This window comes from Triplophysa rosa, linkage group LG8 (assembly GCF_024868665.1).
Source record: "Triplophysa rosa linkage group LG8, Trosa_1v2, whole genome shotgun sequence".
Classification (NCBI taxonomy): Eukaryota; Metazoa; Chordata; class Actinopteri; order Cypriniformes; family Nemacheilidae; genus Triplophysa; species Triplophysa rosa.
Window position 1 is genome coordinate 353,655 of NC_079897.1, and position 13,692 is coordinate 367,346.

Genomic DNA, 13,692 nt, shown 5'->3' on the forward strand with positions numbered 1-13,692 from the left:
AGCAAAACAATTGTTTTGCCTAAAATGATTGCGAGACAAAAATCACTTTATATCAGTTTACTTTATATACTTGTGTCAATGTAAATGAAACCATGTTCATTTAGAATAGGCTATATATTGTGCTAGTTAACACAATTTTTAATAATCTATTGTATTGTATAAATATGAAGATGAGACATCCCCACACTTAATAATCAGTCCTAACAGCTTTCAAACTGTTACACGTTGAATATAGTGAACACTCGAGACATAAAATCTTTTGTTTACCAAGTACTTGAGTAATTGTCGTCAGGTTGCTCGACAGAGACACTGGAGGTTATTTCTTGGATCTGGCAACCCGACCTGTCAGCGCTCAGTGAGGGAAGCTTGTTCGTGCTGTGGCTTCAACATTTCACCAACACTTGATCGATCACAACGAGTCTTTTATTTACCGAAGATCCGATCTGAAGTGAAGAGATTAACTGATTAAAGGGATCTTGAGTTTTCAGCGCTGATATCGGGGTGCAGTTATAAGGCCAGACGACACAGGTGAGGCGATGATATTACACACGAGCTAACTGAGCTAACGGCTTCATTTACGCATAAATCACACGAATTAAGGTCACGTCTTTCTGAAAACATCTGTGAATAATAGGGGGAGATTTATCTGAGCCGAGGTCAGAGGTGAAGGGTTTTGGTTTGTGAGGTGTCGCGTGCTGCAGTCTGATGTTGTTTTGATCGAATGCAGTAGTGACAGTCAGTAACATTACACAGATGCGTGAATACTTTCATTTAGTTTGATGAATACACGCTTTGATTTGATAAAATGTAATGGTAAACGTGTTTGTTGGTGAACAGTATGTATGAAGTATACAGTATTATTATTAATGACATGATGAAAACGTCAAGAGAAATATTAGTGAATTCTTTGTCTTTGGTCAAATAATTACTGCATGTCTATTAATAACAACTTTGCAATAAATAAAATCACATTAAATGGGCATATACATACATATGTTTATTGTGCTAAGAGTGTATGTTAATGTTGTGTTTCAGCACAGCTTCTCTAAGGGGGCGTCTCTAAATTGCACAGATGACCTTTGGCACCTGAATCTCGGCGCTCTGTGACGTGTTGTGACATCATGTCTGCACGCAACGTCGCCAGCGATCTTCTGCAGAGGAAGATCAGGGTGAGGCAACATGTTTGAGATTTATTTCTATATTAGACTAAGTACCGCACCACAGGGCTGGATCCACGGACAGAGTATGTTACAAAATGAGTCAAAGAACCTTTAATGAGAATTTTGTCGTCCTCTGCTTGAGTCACATGAAGTTGAACTTATTTCAACACACAGACAGAGTCTGACGTTAAACCTGTGTTCATGTGTCTTGTGATGTGAGTTAAACATGACGATATCTTCACTCTGACGTGTGTGTGTGTGTGTGTGTGTACAGGAGAACAGATCGCTGGATTTTCAGAGACATTATCATGTGACGGATCCCCTAATAAAGCGTCTGGGCCTGGAGGCGGAGCTACAGGTTCACGCTCCCCAATAGTTTGATTGTTGCTTGCATTTGCATTTGTGTTATTGATGTTGAGAAATGTATAATGTGTGTGTCCAGGGTCACACGGGGTGTGTCAACTGTCTGGAGTGGAATGAGAAAGGAGAGTAAGTGCCTTTCGCTCTCAGCGAGTTTGATAACGTGTCTCTCTCCACGAGAGCTCACACTTTCTCTTCTCCTCCTCAGTTTGCTGGCGTCAGGTTCAGACGATCAGCACGCCATTATCTGGGATCCCTTCCGACACAGAAAGCTCATCACTATGCACACGGGACACGCGGCAAACATCTTCTCGGTCAAGTTTCTCCCTCACTCAGGCGACCGGATTTTGATCACGGGGGCCGCAGACACTAAGGTGCACGTCCACGACCTGGAGGCGAAGGAGACCATCCACATGTTCTCGGAGCACACCAACCGCGTCAAACGCATCGCTACGGCTCCCATGTGGCCCAACGTCTTCTGGAGCGCAGCAGAGGACGGGATCATTCGGTGAGTCAGTCGTGCTCATCTGACCCGCGAGTGCCCCGCTCCAGATGTTGTGTTGGCCGCAGGGCAGTATTGACCACCAGGGGGCAGAATCCACAGCACGTCCCTAACTAGTGCCCAAGCTGAGTGCTCTGTTGTCTTCTGTGCTGACCGTGGAGAGGACGCAAGGGCTGAGAAAGCTGATTACCGTTGAACATGTTTATTTCCTAACGCACATTTCTAGTCGTAATGTCGGTCATCAGATGCTTGTAAAACATTCCTTTTTGGACGATGTCACTTTTGAAAAGATGACTTTGGTTTAGTCACCTGTCACTTCTGTTTTTCTCCTTTAATGTCCTGTGATCTTGAAGGAATCAGCCATTGGATAAGTGAAATAAGTTCAAACACGCTGAACTCTGATCAGACTCATTTTGCTTACATGTCACTTGTCTCGTGTGCTCCCGCAGGCAGTATGACCTGCGAGCGAACAGCAAACGCTCGGAGGTTTTAATCGATCTGACGGAGTTTTGCGGGCAGCTGGTGGAAGCCAAATGTCTGGCCATCAACCCTCGTGACAACAACCATCTCGCTGTGGGAGCCAGCGGGCCGTTCGTCCGGCTCTATGACATCAGAATGATCCACAATCACAGGTGAGAGAGGAACCGAGGGCTTATTCTGCTGTCAAACACATGTCCGTGACTTATTATTACCCACAACTCTTGCGTTCTGTGTTTTCTGTCTTCCTCCAGAAAGACTTTGAGTCAGAGTACCTCGGCGGGCATTCACACGTTCTGTGACAAGTGGAAGTCAATACCAGACGGCGCTGGGCAGTACTACGTGGCGGGTTAGTGCTCTGTTAGCCGCTGCACGTATGCTCGTGTGAGATGAAAGGATGTGTGTGTATTTCCCAGCTGCTGCCGCTCTCTGTTTCAGGTCACTTGCCCGTCAAGCTTCCAGACTATAATAACAGATTACGAGTTCTGGTGACCACTTACGTAACTTTCAGCCCTGACGGCACTGAGCTCCTGGTCAACATGGGTGGAGAACAGGTGACTGACCCCTGACCAGTGTCATTGATTGTGACAAACACAGCGACGAGGGGATCGTCCATCATCTGTGTGTTTGTTTACAGGTGTATTTATTCGACCTGACGTTTAAACAGAGGCCCTACACGTTTCTCCTGCCCAAAAAGTGTCATCCTTCATCAGGTAAACAGACGTGTCTCTTTAGAACTCGTGTTGAAATATCTGGCGAGACACAAAATGAGAAAAGAATGTGACCTTGATCATGTGATGTGACTGGTGTTTACTGCAGAGGTACAGAACGGGAAAACCACAAACGGCATGTCCAATGGAATTCACCTTCCTGCCAGCCGCCTGCGATTGGCTCAAGTCTCCAGGTAACGTTCATCACTCATTAGTGTTTGTGTCGTGTCTGAGTTTGTGTTGACTGTTGCGTTGTGTGTGTGTGTCAGTAACTGCACTGATCTGCCGCCTCACCTGGAGAGCATCAAGCAGCAGGCCAATGATGCGTTTGCCCGCCAGCAGTGGACTCAAGCCATTCAGCTGTACAGCCTGGCCATCCACAAAGCCAGTCACAATGCCATGCTGTACGGAAACCGCGCCGCGGCGTACATGAAACGCAAGTGGTACGTTAACGGCTTCACGTGTCGCTTCTCGCTGAATGTGTTTGTTTTGGGTAGTTTATTATTCGCACGTGTCTCGTTCTGTCTGTCGTTGTGCGTGCGGTAGGGATGGAGATCATTATGATGCTCTGCGAGACTGTCTGAAGGCTCTGACGCTGAACCCCGGACATCTGAAAGCTCACTTCCGCTTAGCCCGATGCCTGTTTGAGCTCAGATACGTGGCCGAGGCTCTGGAGTGTCTAGACGACTTCAAAGGGAAGTTTCCAGAACAAGCACACAGCAGCGCCTGCGACGCCCTGGACAAGGACATCAAAGCTGCTCTCTTCTCCAAAACTGAGTCCGGTAGGTTCTGAGATCAGTGACCAAACATGTGCCGCAGCGAAAAGGAGAACAGATCCAGGGTTTTTTCTGGCTCATGGCAAATGCTCATGGCATTCTGGCAAATGAGGCGGAGGTGGTGCCATCCTGATCTTGTACACACAAGATCCCACTTGTACACTGATATGCCCTACTCCCTATGAAGGGCTGAGCCCTTGAAGTTAACTCTTTGAAGGGTGTAGGGCATTACTGTCTCGTGTGTGCGTTTGGAACTCCCTTCACAAAGGGAATGACTGGTCAAATGTTAGCTTGACAATGCCGCACGTGCACTCTGAATCCAGCGCTCGTTTGTTGAAAATAAACAACATTTTTAATACTTGTTAAATATTGTGTAATTATGGCTTATTTCACTTTGTTTGTTCACTCCACTTGGTATTAATAAAGGGACTATATGATAAAGGAAACCTATAAACAAGTAGCAATTTTTAAACATACTTTCCCACTGCTCCGGGGGTACGTGTGTTCACTACTCTCTGGATGGGTTAAATGCAGAGGTCACATTTCGTTGCCTTGTACATGTGCAATGACAATAAATTGAATCTAAATCTAAAAAAAAAAAAAAAATCTATAAACTAAATTCTCTTTTTACTGTATTTTAACTACGTTAAATCATGTATCACTGACAAAAATAGTATAAAACAAATACTAACTAAATGATTGTACTTACATTTGTAGGTAACCTCAAAATCCCACATCATATTAGGCTTGTTCGACTCGATGCGGAGCCGCAAGATCCGACAGGCGGATGACATCAAAGTACCGCGAGAGCGATTCGAAAAAAACATAAAAAGTTTGCTCTCGCGGTACTTTGATCTCATCCGCCTGTCGGATCTTGCGGCGCCGCATCAAGTCGAACAAGACTATTTGCTTCAACATGCGTTGCGAGAACTCGTAATCCAAGATCACGTGATCACAAATGGAACTCTCTTCCTTGAAGTGACCATGGCATTTGCCCTTCGCGAAGGGATTCAGGTGTTCACTTTCGTTTGGAACGCCCTTACAAATGGCGTCCCCGTCGCGAAGGGCCCTTCAAGGGCGCTTAAATGCCGTTTGGAAAATGCCCATACTCGCTAGTGACTGAAGAGTTCAATAGTTTAAATGAATCGGTTCAAATAAGTCATTCGTGTGCGCAGTGTGCGTTCATACTGGCGAACTCACTGTGTACAGTATACGCTGATTCAACGATCCAACTGCACAGCTAAAGACATTACAGTGATGTACGTCATGTTAATTTAAGTCATTTCAAGAAATTAAACGTACTTGGATGCAAAACAAACAGCCGTGAAACACAGCTAGCTCTTGTTCTGCAAGCCTCGGTGTGCTGATAACGAAACAGCGCCTCCACTGTGGCGTGATGCCGCAACTGCAGTTACAAATGACAGTCTGTTAAATGCACGCAGCATTTCTTGTGAAGACACCCGACATGATTTTGGCGAGAGCCTGAGGCGGCACGACATTTGACAGAGGCGGCCGCCTCCAATTTCTCTATGCAGGAAAAACCCTGAGATCATGTCCAGCATTACACAACATGATTCAAAAGCACTGCTTTACCAGCGACTCAGAAAGGTGTCCTGTCTTTTGGTTTGTAAAGCGTCATTGTGAATATCTCCCTGCATGTGATACAGCTGAGGACAGAAAGAGAGACGGCTCCGTCCGCTTCCACAACTTCAGTCGGAAAGAGACGATTCCTGAGGACGAGATCATTCTGAGAGAGCGAAGCTCTGACTACAAACATCGCTACTGCGGCCACTGCAACACCACCACTGATATTAAAGAAGCAAACTTCTTTGGAAGGTCGGTGTGAAGTTGTTAAATCTCTGTGTTTACATTTGTGTATATTTCAAAGATTTTCAAAAATCATGTTTTTTTTATTGTGCATATCAATCAAACTGAAGTTGGTTTGTTTTGATATAAGCCAAAATAACTAACACGATAACAATAAAAAACATGACATTTGAAAATGGAACCAAACTCTTCATTTCTAGCTGTATGTGACCGTATAATATCTATATTCATGTGTAGTGTGTGTCATGTGGTGATTGATGGAGAAATGTCTCCGTGTACAGTAAAGGTCAGTATATCGTGAGCGGCTCTGACGACGGCTCGTTCTTCATCTGGGAGAAAGAAACGACGAACCTGGTGCGGATCTTACAGGGAGACGAGTCCATCGTGAACTGCCTGCAGCCGCACCCCAGTTACTGCTTTCTGGCCAGCAGCGGAATCGACCCCGTGGTGCGACTGTGGAACCCCAGACCAGAGGTACAGTATCAGTACCAATCACTTTCATTCAAGAGCATTTCACCTTGTCCGAATGATTCTGTTCATGGAAATCTCAGACGTAATGTATTAAAAAAGTGATGGCTACACATTTATTTGTAAAGCACTGTTTGAGTTTTATATACATAAAGACTTATTTGTGCATAAAAAAAGCATGTGCTAAATGAATAAATGTAACGTGTGCTTCTGGACTTTTTGACGCCCCGGGTCAACATGTTGCTTTATTGAATTATTCATTATAAACTAACATAATTCGATTTTCAGCACTTTAAATCCACGAATTATTCAAAACTCCTATTTCCAGGCTGATGCGGTGAACACTATTTTATCTTTCATTATAATAAAATCACCAGTTTTATCCAGCATTGCTTATTTGCTCATTGAATTATAAAGCTGATTATTTGGATAGACAGTAAATGACCAACCTGTTTTTTTTTCTCCGTCAGACGGAGAGCGAGAACTGTCGTGTGGTGGAGGACATGGAGGGGGCGGCACAGGCCAACCAGAGACGCATGAACGCCGATCCGCTGGAGGTGATGCTGTTGAACATGGGTTACCGCATCACGGGTCTGAGCAGCAGAGGCACGGACGCGTCAGACGAGGACGACAGCTCTGACGGTCAGGTTCAGTGTCGCTCCAGCTAGAACTCAGTCTTCCATCACAGACCTCCAGCTGCAACCGTACCGCCTTGAGAAGAGGGGGAAAGCACCTTAGATTTCTTCTTTTTCATTTCAGTTCTTACACACGACGGCGAGGGAATGAACGCACGGAGAAGCTTCTCTCAGTCCTTCACAAACAAAACCTCCCGTCCGCTCTTTCCCACGGAGAGGTGCGCACCTCAGTGAAGTCAGAGCTCTTACAGCCCAAGCAAAAGCGTTGGCGTACGGTCAGGTCAAAGCTCGCTTACAATGCGCTCGGTGTTCTCTCTAACGCAGGGCTTGCAAACAGACGCTGCATCGTCTTCAGTTCTCCATTGTATTCTTTTCGAACGAACGAACGTGATGATGAGCGTCGGACGACAGTACGTTTAATGAACTGCGGCACTTTCTTTTCAGTCTATTCTGGAGTTTTTTTGACTGCTCGGCAGGTTTGCTGGGGCTGAGCGTGTTCTGTTGTTTAGGATGTTCATGGTCAGATGTTTTATTTTGTACCTTTATCTTCACTTCTTGGAAAGCCAAATGCTGCTCTGTCGTCTAAACCTGAGAAGATTACACGCGTGAAGTTCTTGTGTTCAATTAAGACGCTTGCAGATGAATGAAAGCCAACTGAAATTTGCTCTCTGTGTCCGATTTAAACACCTAATAATTATTATGGCTTGAATAAGAATTAATTCTGCACAGAAGGAAGGATATAAATAAAGATAAAAGATGATATTTTTGCATTGTATAATGAGTGTTGGTCTAATTCCACTGATGTTCAGAAACTGTCTGTGTCACATCAGTCTGTTTGTTTCTATATTTTCGGTTCGGTGATTTCAAGTGCAGTTTAATGCAATGTTTGAAAAAAATAAATGACACTTTTGAGTTCTGCAACAGCTTTGTGTTTGCTCTTATAACCCTTTGTGTTGTTTTTTCAAAGAGGAACACGCCATACGACTAAAATCTCAAATCTGCGTCAGTCTGTCTTTTTTTCAGTCGCTCTTAACACTGTGTGTGCAGACTGGATACAACAAGTCCAGATTTGATTCCTTATTTCACTGTACTGGAAGAGCCACTTTCATCCACAGTCTTAAATAAACTCATGTTCTTTACAAATATTCATGCGTGTGACTTTGTCCCATTTGTTTTAGTAGTTATACACAGAACATTGGACATTTCATTTATTTATTTCGTTACACATTTTTATGCCAAATGAGATCTGTTCAAAACAAAGCAGGATTTCATTTAAATTGCAGAGTCATCTAATCTATAACAGTTTAAATGTACAAAATGTGATGGAATCGCAACTGATTCTCAGGATTTTATCATCATTTTCATTATTTCTGCACTATGAATATAAGTAACAGTTTTATCCCATCCGTTACTGGAGTCTGTATCAGCTCTGCACATTGAATACGGTGCATTTACTCCTTTTTTTTATTGCATGCTGCATACTAGTGCAGTGCGCATGCTCAGACGCAGGGATGGTGATTGGATGTTGTGAATTGACGCAGATTCGCTCCCCTCTGAATCCCTGTGCTCTACTTTCTAAGTTCTAACGCACATGTTCCATGTGAACAATTTGTCAAAGTCTGCCTTTTGCTGAATACTTGTTTCTTTTCTGCAAACGCAATTCATTTTCTGTCATGAACTGCGAGGAGATAATGTGTCTTACCTGTGACCTACATCCCATAATGAGGAAGGTGGAGTTTACATGTAGACCAGAAGAGACGGCCGTGTTCAGACAGACAGCAGCATATTAGAATTCTACTCTTTTAATATATAAAGTATGCAGTATACATACAGTATGAGTACTGTGTGTAGAACACTTGAATGAGCTGCATATGTGGTGGTGGACATGCATCACACGAGATCATGTGACAACAGTGTAGCGTTCTACTCTTTGATGTGTTACATATGCATACTCTTTCACTTGCCGTTTTAGAAAGTAGTGTACAGTATGCGAGTGTTCTATTTGTTGCACTAATGGTGTCATTGGGATGATGAAGTAACCTGACATAGCACTGAAACTAGATGCAGGTGTTACAAGACACATCTGTGATCTTATACAACAACAGGCACTGATGAAATACACTGTACACTTAATGTATATTATTATGACAAGATAACATTCATACATTCAAACACCAAACCTGTCCAAAACATCTGTCATAAAGAAATAATACATAAAAACTGTTTCGCTTAAATATTATTACGATTTTTCACACTGTGACAACAATTGTATTAATAATTGTATACTCTTAATTAAAAAGATGGTAAAACGTGTTTTGTTTTGAAAAGCAAGTTAAAAACTTTGCCCTTATGTTGGGGGTCCGGGTGCTGTATATTGTTTAATAAAACCCACTAAAATATTAAAATATTATGCTTTCAAACGCAGTTTTTTTTCTCTTATTGACAGTAATATAGTATCATAATATAGACATAAACGAACACTAGGGGGAGTTTACAAAAATATATGAAAGAAATCACCACGTTTCAAAGTTTTCAGTGCCTTTTGTTTCAAAGAAAATCGAATTGAATCAACATAAAGTTCCATTTCTTTTTTAAAGGACATAAAACAGGGTTTTCTTCCCGAAAATCTGGAATATTCATATCTGTGTATATGAAATTTTGCTAACAAAAGGATCAAATTAATCATATAAATACTATGGCTAGTATGGTAAATTCTTTGAGGATTCTTCAAAACACCAAAAAGTAAGTTCTTCACAACGTCCTGACGTCAAGACCCTTCCCGTCCCGTGGCGCCGCACCGCATGACGTCACCGTGGGTGGCGCGTGATGGCGGATGTCAACGAGATCGACACGATGAAACACTTTCAGGGAGGTTTCGAGAAAGTCGACAAAGAAATGAGTCGCTATCCCTACTGTATCGTGTGGACACCGATCCCGGTACTGACGTGAGTAACGAGCTCAAATATGTTACGGGCGATGACGTACGCAAACGCGCTTCCTGCACAAACCATAACAAACGTCATCATATTTCACACGTTCAGCTTCACCACTGTTTATGAACAATATATATTCATATACAGTAGCTGAATCGAGCTCCTGTATGTGAATGGAAATGTGTATATGCAACTTCTATAGGGGATTTACAGTTATTATATAAGAGTGATACTGTAACGGAGGCCAGCTAGTGAAGAGCTGTGCAGTGTGTAAACCTCACTCCCGACCAACAAAGACGCTCTAGCCTGCTTAGAGCGCGCGTCTCCCATCCGGACCGACGACGGTTCGAGGCTCGCGCAGAGCGGGACGAGTAGGACCGGTTACACCACCATACATAGAAATTCGTTTTTCTCAATATATACATATAAATATATATAAATCTCACAGTACTGAACTTTTTGTCATAACACGACACGTTGAGGCAGTGACGGTGTTTTGTGACTACAGGTGGTTTTTGCCATTCATTGGACACATGGGCATCTGCACCTCTACGGGGGTCATCAGAGATTTCGCAGGGCCATACTTTGTATCAGTGAGTGTTTATTCAATATTATTATTAAATGTTGTTTATCGTGACTGTCGTTTATTAGTAATGACTCTGATTCATATTTTTCTCTTTAGGAGGACAACATGGCCTTTGGAAAACCAACAAAGTGAGTCAAAGGGAACGAGTTGATGTTGTTGTCACACACACACACGCACACACACGCGCACGCACGCACACACACACACACACACACACACACACACACACACACACACACACACACACACACACACACACACACACACACACACACACGTGCAGCTGTGTGTTTAATGTGTCCTGTTGTTTCAGATACTGGAGGCTGGATAAGAATCGGGTGTACAGTGGAGGGGTTAATGGCTGGGATGTAGCTGTGCATGAGGCGTCTGAGGAATATAAATCTAGAATGGTGAGACATTTACTCTCTGTCTAACTCTAACTGTCATGTGACATTACATGCATCATATAACACAGAATTACTAAAAACACTATCTGCAAAAAACATCAAATCTCATTGTCATTAATGCTATGCAAAAACAATACGGTATAATTGTATATAGACGGTTACATCTTAACAACATAAACAAATGTTACTGCGCATGCGCACACTTGTGACCCCACTTTAACTTCCGATACACATTCACAAACAATAGAGTGCCTGTAGATTATTTCTGATAACAATCAAGAGAAACCGAGAAGATGCGTTACTTGTCCAATATTTTGACTTTGGACTGCGATACCAAGCTCAACCGCTCGATGTCAGAGTACCACACGGTTTCTTTAAATGTGACAGAACTACGCGAGCCATTTAATAAAATGAACATACAACAAAATTCAACATTCGTTTATTTAATACAATCTTTTTTAAATTAATATGAACATACATGAAATAAAATATAAATAGTTATAATCTTAGACACTAGCCAAACACAAAACCGGAAGTTAACTGGGGGTCAGGCGCGCGCGAGTCCTGTGAAACGGTCTATATAAATGCAAGTATTTCTACGTACATTTGTTGTAGTACCTTTAATTTATGCTGATTTAGAGAGTGACAGATGTAGTGTAATTAAATATCATATATAACTTGCAAAATATAATATATTTGGCTGTGTTTGACAGTGTTTTTATGATAAAGAAGGCAGTTTTGTTTGTGTGATTAATTCTTTTGTTTGTTTGTTTACTTGTGTTTGTGATTGCAGCACAATCTGTGTTGTGATAACTGTCACTCACATGTAGCCATGGCTCTGAATCTCATGTGCTATGACAACAGCTCTTCATGGAATATGGTCAATCTCTGTTTACTGTCCTTCATTTACAGTAAACATGTCAGGTGAGTCTGTCTCATTAAAACAATATAAACTACAACACAATACAATAACGCCGGATACACACACGTCAAAACACATGTACACTCTTAAAGATGCTATTAATACAACAGTTTGAAATCCTGTAGATGTGACTTTACATTACAAACTGTATTTTCATCATTCTCGAGTTTGTATGTGCATTTGTCTTATTTTTGTATTAAATGTACATTTATGTATTGGGCAGATGTTTTTATAAACAGTGACATTCATGCTGTTCATTCGATTAGTGTGTGTGTCCTCTGGGAATCAAACCCACAACTTTTTGCACAGCTAACACAACGCTTATCAACTGAGCTCATTTCTTTCTTTGTCTCTATGGTTTTTGTGCTAAAATGTGTTTTCTGAACAGCTGCTTTGCAATAATACAAATGATAAAAAGTGCTTCAGAAATCAAATTTCATAGAAATAAATATTTTATTTATTGGGACTGGACGAAAGTATTCAATATGATGTCAAGCATCTCTGAGATTTTGTGTTTCGTTTTTACCGGTAATGTTTATTTTTACGAAATCACATCTGACAGTTAAGCACACAGTGAATGAATTAACCCAAGACCTCTCAGATGGCACGTGTGAGGAGACACATGTAGATTTTCGTGACGTGTTTATTTTCACGTGTGCGAGTCACAGGTAAGTGTGTCCTCACCTCAGACTCAATGATTTATCACCAGCGTCCTCATGTGTGCACAAACGTCCACTGGGACTCTCAGTGTGAATCAGAGGACACCAGGACACACGTCTCCTGAAAGAGAGAGAGACTGTAAATGTCTCACAAGAGTGTCGTCAAAAAGTCCACAAGGCACTTTTTTAAGGAAAAATTCACTTCGCTTCTCTTCTACACAACTCTCTTTAGGACGCTTTATTTCCCAAGCTTCGGGTTTGTGTTGTGTTTATCTGAAGGTCTTTGCTCTTTGTTCACAGTTTCGTGGGGTTCCTGAAGACCTGGCTGCCGTTCCTGATGATCTGTGGGGTCATGGTGACGATCTCTCTCGCCGTTCACCTGCGATGACTCACATGACAGCTGACACCAGCGTCAGACATGAACTGAAACATTGAGCAGCAGCCGTACGGCCGTCTGACAGTCACAGAGAATCCGATCTGTACTCTGTTCTATCACACAGACTGAGCTGAGAACACACGCAGACTGTCAGTACCGTGATAAATGAGTGGATTACAGGGTTGTTTTCATCTCTGCTTAGATAAACCTCTTCATGTCATGTAATCATATCACATGAACTTTTTTTGCTGAGAAACAGATTTGTTGTGTGTTTCTAGAACGCTCACAGACAGATCGGTTTGCTTTTAATACGCTCAGTTATTTTTTTATGTTTGTAATGTTCATTTATAATATACGATTAAAGTCCCCATGCACCGGAAGTTGCGATCATTTTTACTTCCGTATTTTGACGCATTTCCAGTGAAATGGAATTTTAAATGAGAAAAATAGTGGGCGTGGCTTTAGTCTTCTCTGCGATTTGATCGGATGTGTAAAAACAGCCGTTGCATTTTTAAATGGCACTGGCAGCAGACTGACAGTTGAAGGGGAGGAGTTAACGGATGCTCCGCCCAAGCCGTCTAACATACGTCATTTAAGAGGGATAGTCATAACAGGAAGGAAGTGCGTTTTCAGATTTGAACTGAAGATTATGAGGGCAAACGATTTTTAAAAAGAGAACGAGCCACACATTGATAAACTATTGACAATAAACGCTGCGATATTTAATGAAAAAAAGGCATTGTCATTTTTATTTTCACTGGGACTTTAAGTATATACACATTACATACACAATGTTTTATCTCGTTGTATTTGTTCACAATATTCACGCTTAAACAGTTCAACCAAACTGAAAATTCTCTCATCAATTTTTTTTCTTCAGTGGAACACAAAAGA

At 42.0% G+C, this 13,692-nt stretch overlaps 2 protein-coding genes across 3 annotated transcripts; both read left to right on the top strand.

Annotated features, from left to right (window-relative positions):
• The first annotated feature begins 317 nt into the window (after positions 1–317).
• Positions 318–8,062, top strand: wdtc1 (WD and tetratricopeptide repeats 1). Of its 2 annotated transcripts, none has more exons than XM_057340784.1 (15): positions 318–528; positions 1,036–1,169; positions 1,435–1,518; positions 1,603–1,649; positions 1,729–2,028; positions 2,472–2,654; positions 2,754–2,848; positions 2,938–3,053; positions 3,137–3,212; positions 3,319–3,403; positions 3,479–3,652; positions 3,756–3,991; positions 5,653–5,821; positions 6,094–6,286; positions 6,751–8,062. In XM_057340784.1, the coding sequence occupies exons 2-15, from the start codon at positions 1,122–1,124 to the stop codon at positions 6,946–6,948; spliced, it is 2,004 nt and encodes a 667-aa protein (XP_057196767.1). In that variant the 5' UTR covers positions 318–528; positions 1,036–1,121; the 3' UTR covers positions 6,949–8,062. The 2 variants fall into 2 exon arrangements, with proteins under 2 accessions (XP_057196767.1, XP_057196768.1); XM_057340785.1 differs by having other exon boundaries at positions 1,041–1,169.
• Positions 8,063–9,706: 1,644 nt separating this feature from the next.
• On the top strand, positions 9,707–13,511 carry tmem222a (transmembrane protein 222a). Its single transcript, XM_057339271.1, has 6 exons — positions 9,707–9,860; positions 10,357–10,441; positions 10,531–10,562; positions 10,748–10,844; positions 11,635–11,765; positions 12,723–13,511. The coding sequence occupies exons 1-6, from the start codon at positions 9,742–9,744 to the stop codon at positions 12,808–12,810; spliced, it is 552 nt and encodes a 183-aa protein (XP_057195254.1). The 5' UTR covers positions 9,707–9,741; the 3' UTR covers positions 12,811–13,511.
• Positions 13,512–13,692: the final 181 nt, after the last annotated feature.

Bases quoted from the DNA above. Each gene is read 5' to 3' on its own strand.
- wdtc1 (XM_057340784.1), top strand. From the start codon at position 1,122: ATGTCTGCACGCAACGTCGCCAGCGATCTTCTGCAGAGGAAGATCAGG. The intron at 1,519-1,602 runs GTTCACGCTCCC...GTGTGTGTCCAG, and splicing joins GCCTGGAGGCGGAGCTACAG to GGTCACACGGGGTGTGTCAA. The intron at 2,655-2,753 runs GTGAGAGAGGAA...GTCTTCCTCCAG, and splicing joins AGAATGATCCACAATCACAG to AAAGACTTTGAGTCAGAGTA.
- tmem222a (XM_057339271.1), top strand. From the start codon at position 9,742: ATGGCGGATGTCAACGAGATCGACACGATGAAACACTTTCAGGGAGGT. The intron at 10,442-10,530 runs GTGAGTGTTTAT...TTTTCTCTTTAG, and splicing joins CAGGGCCATACTTTGTATCA to GAGGACAACATGGCCTTTGG. The intron at 10,563-10,747 runs GTGAGTCAAAGG...CTGTTGTTTCAG, and splicing joins GCCTTTGGAAAACCAACAAA to ATACTGGAGGCTGGATAAGA.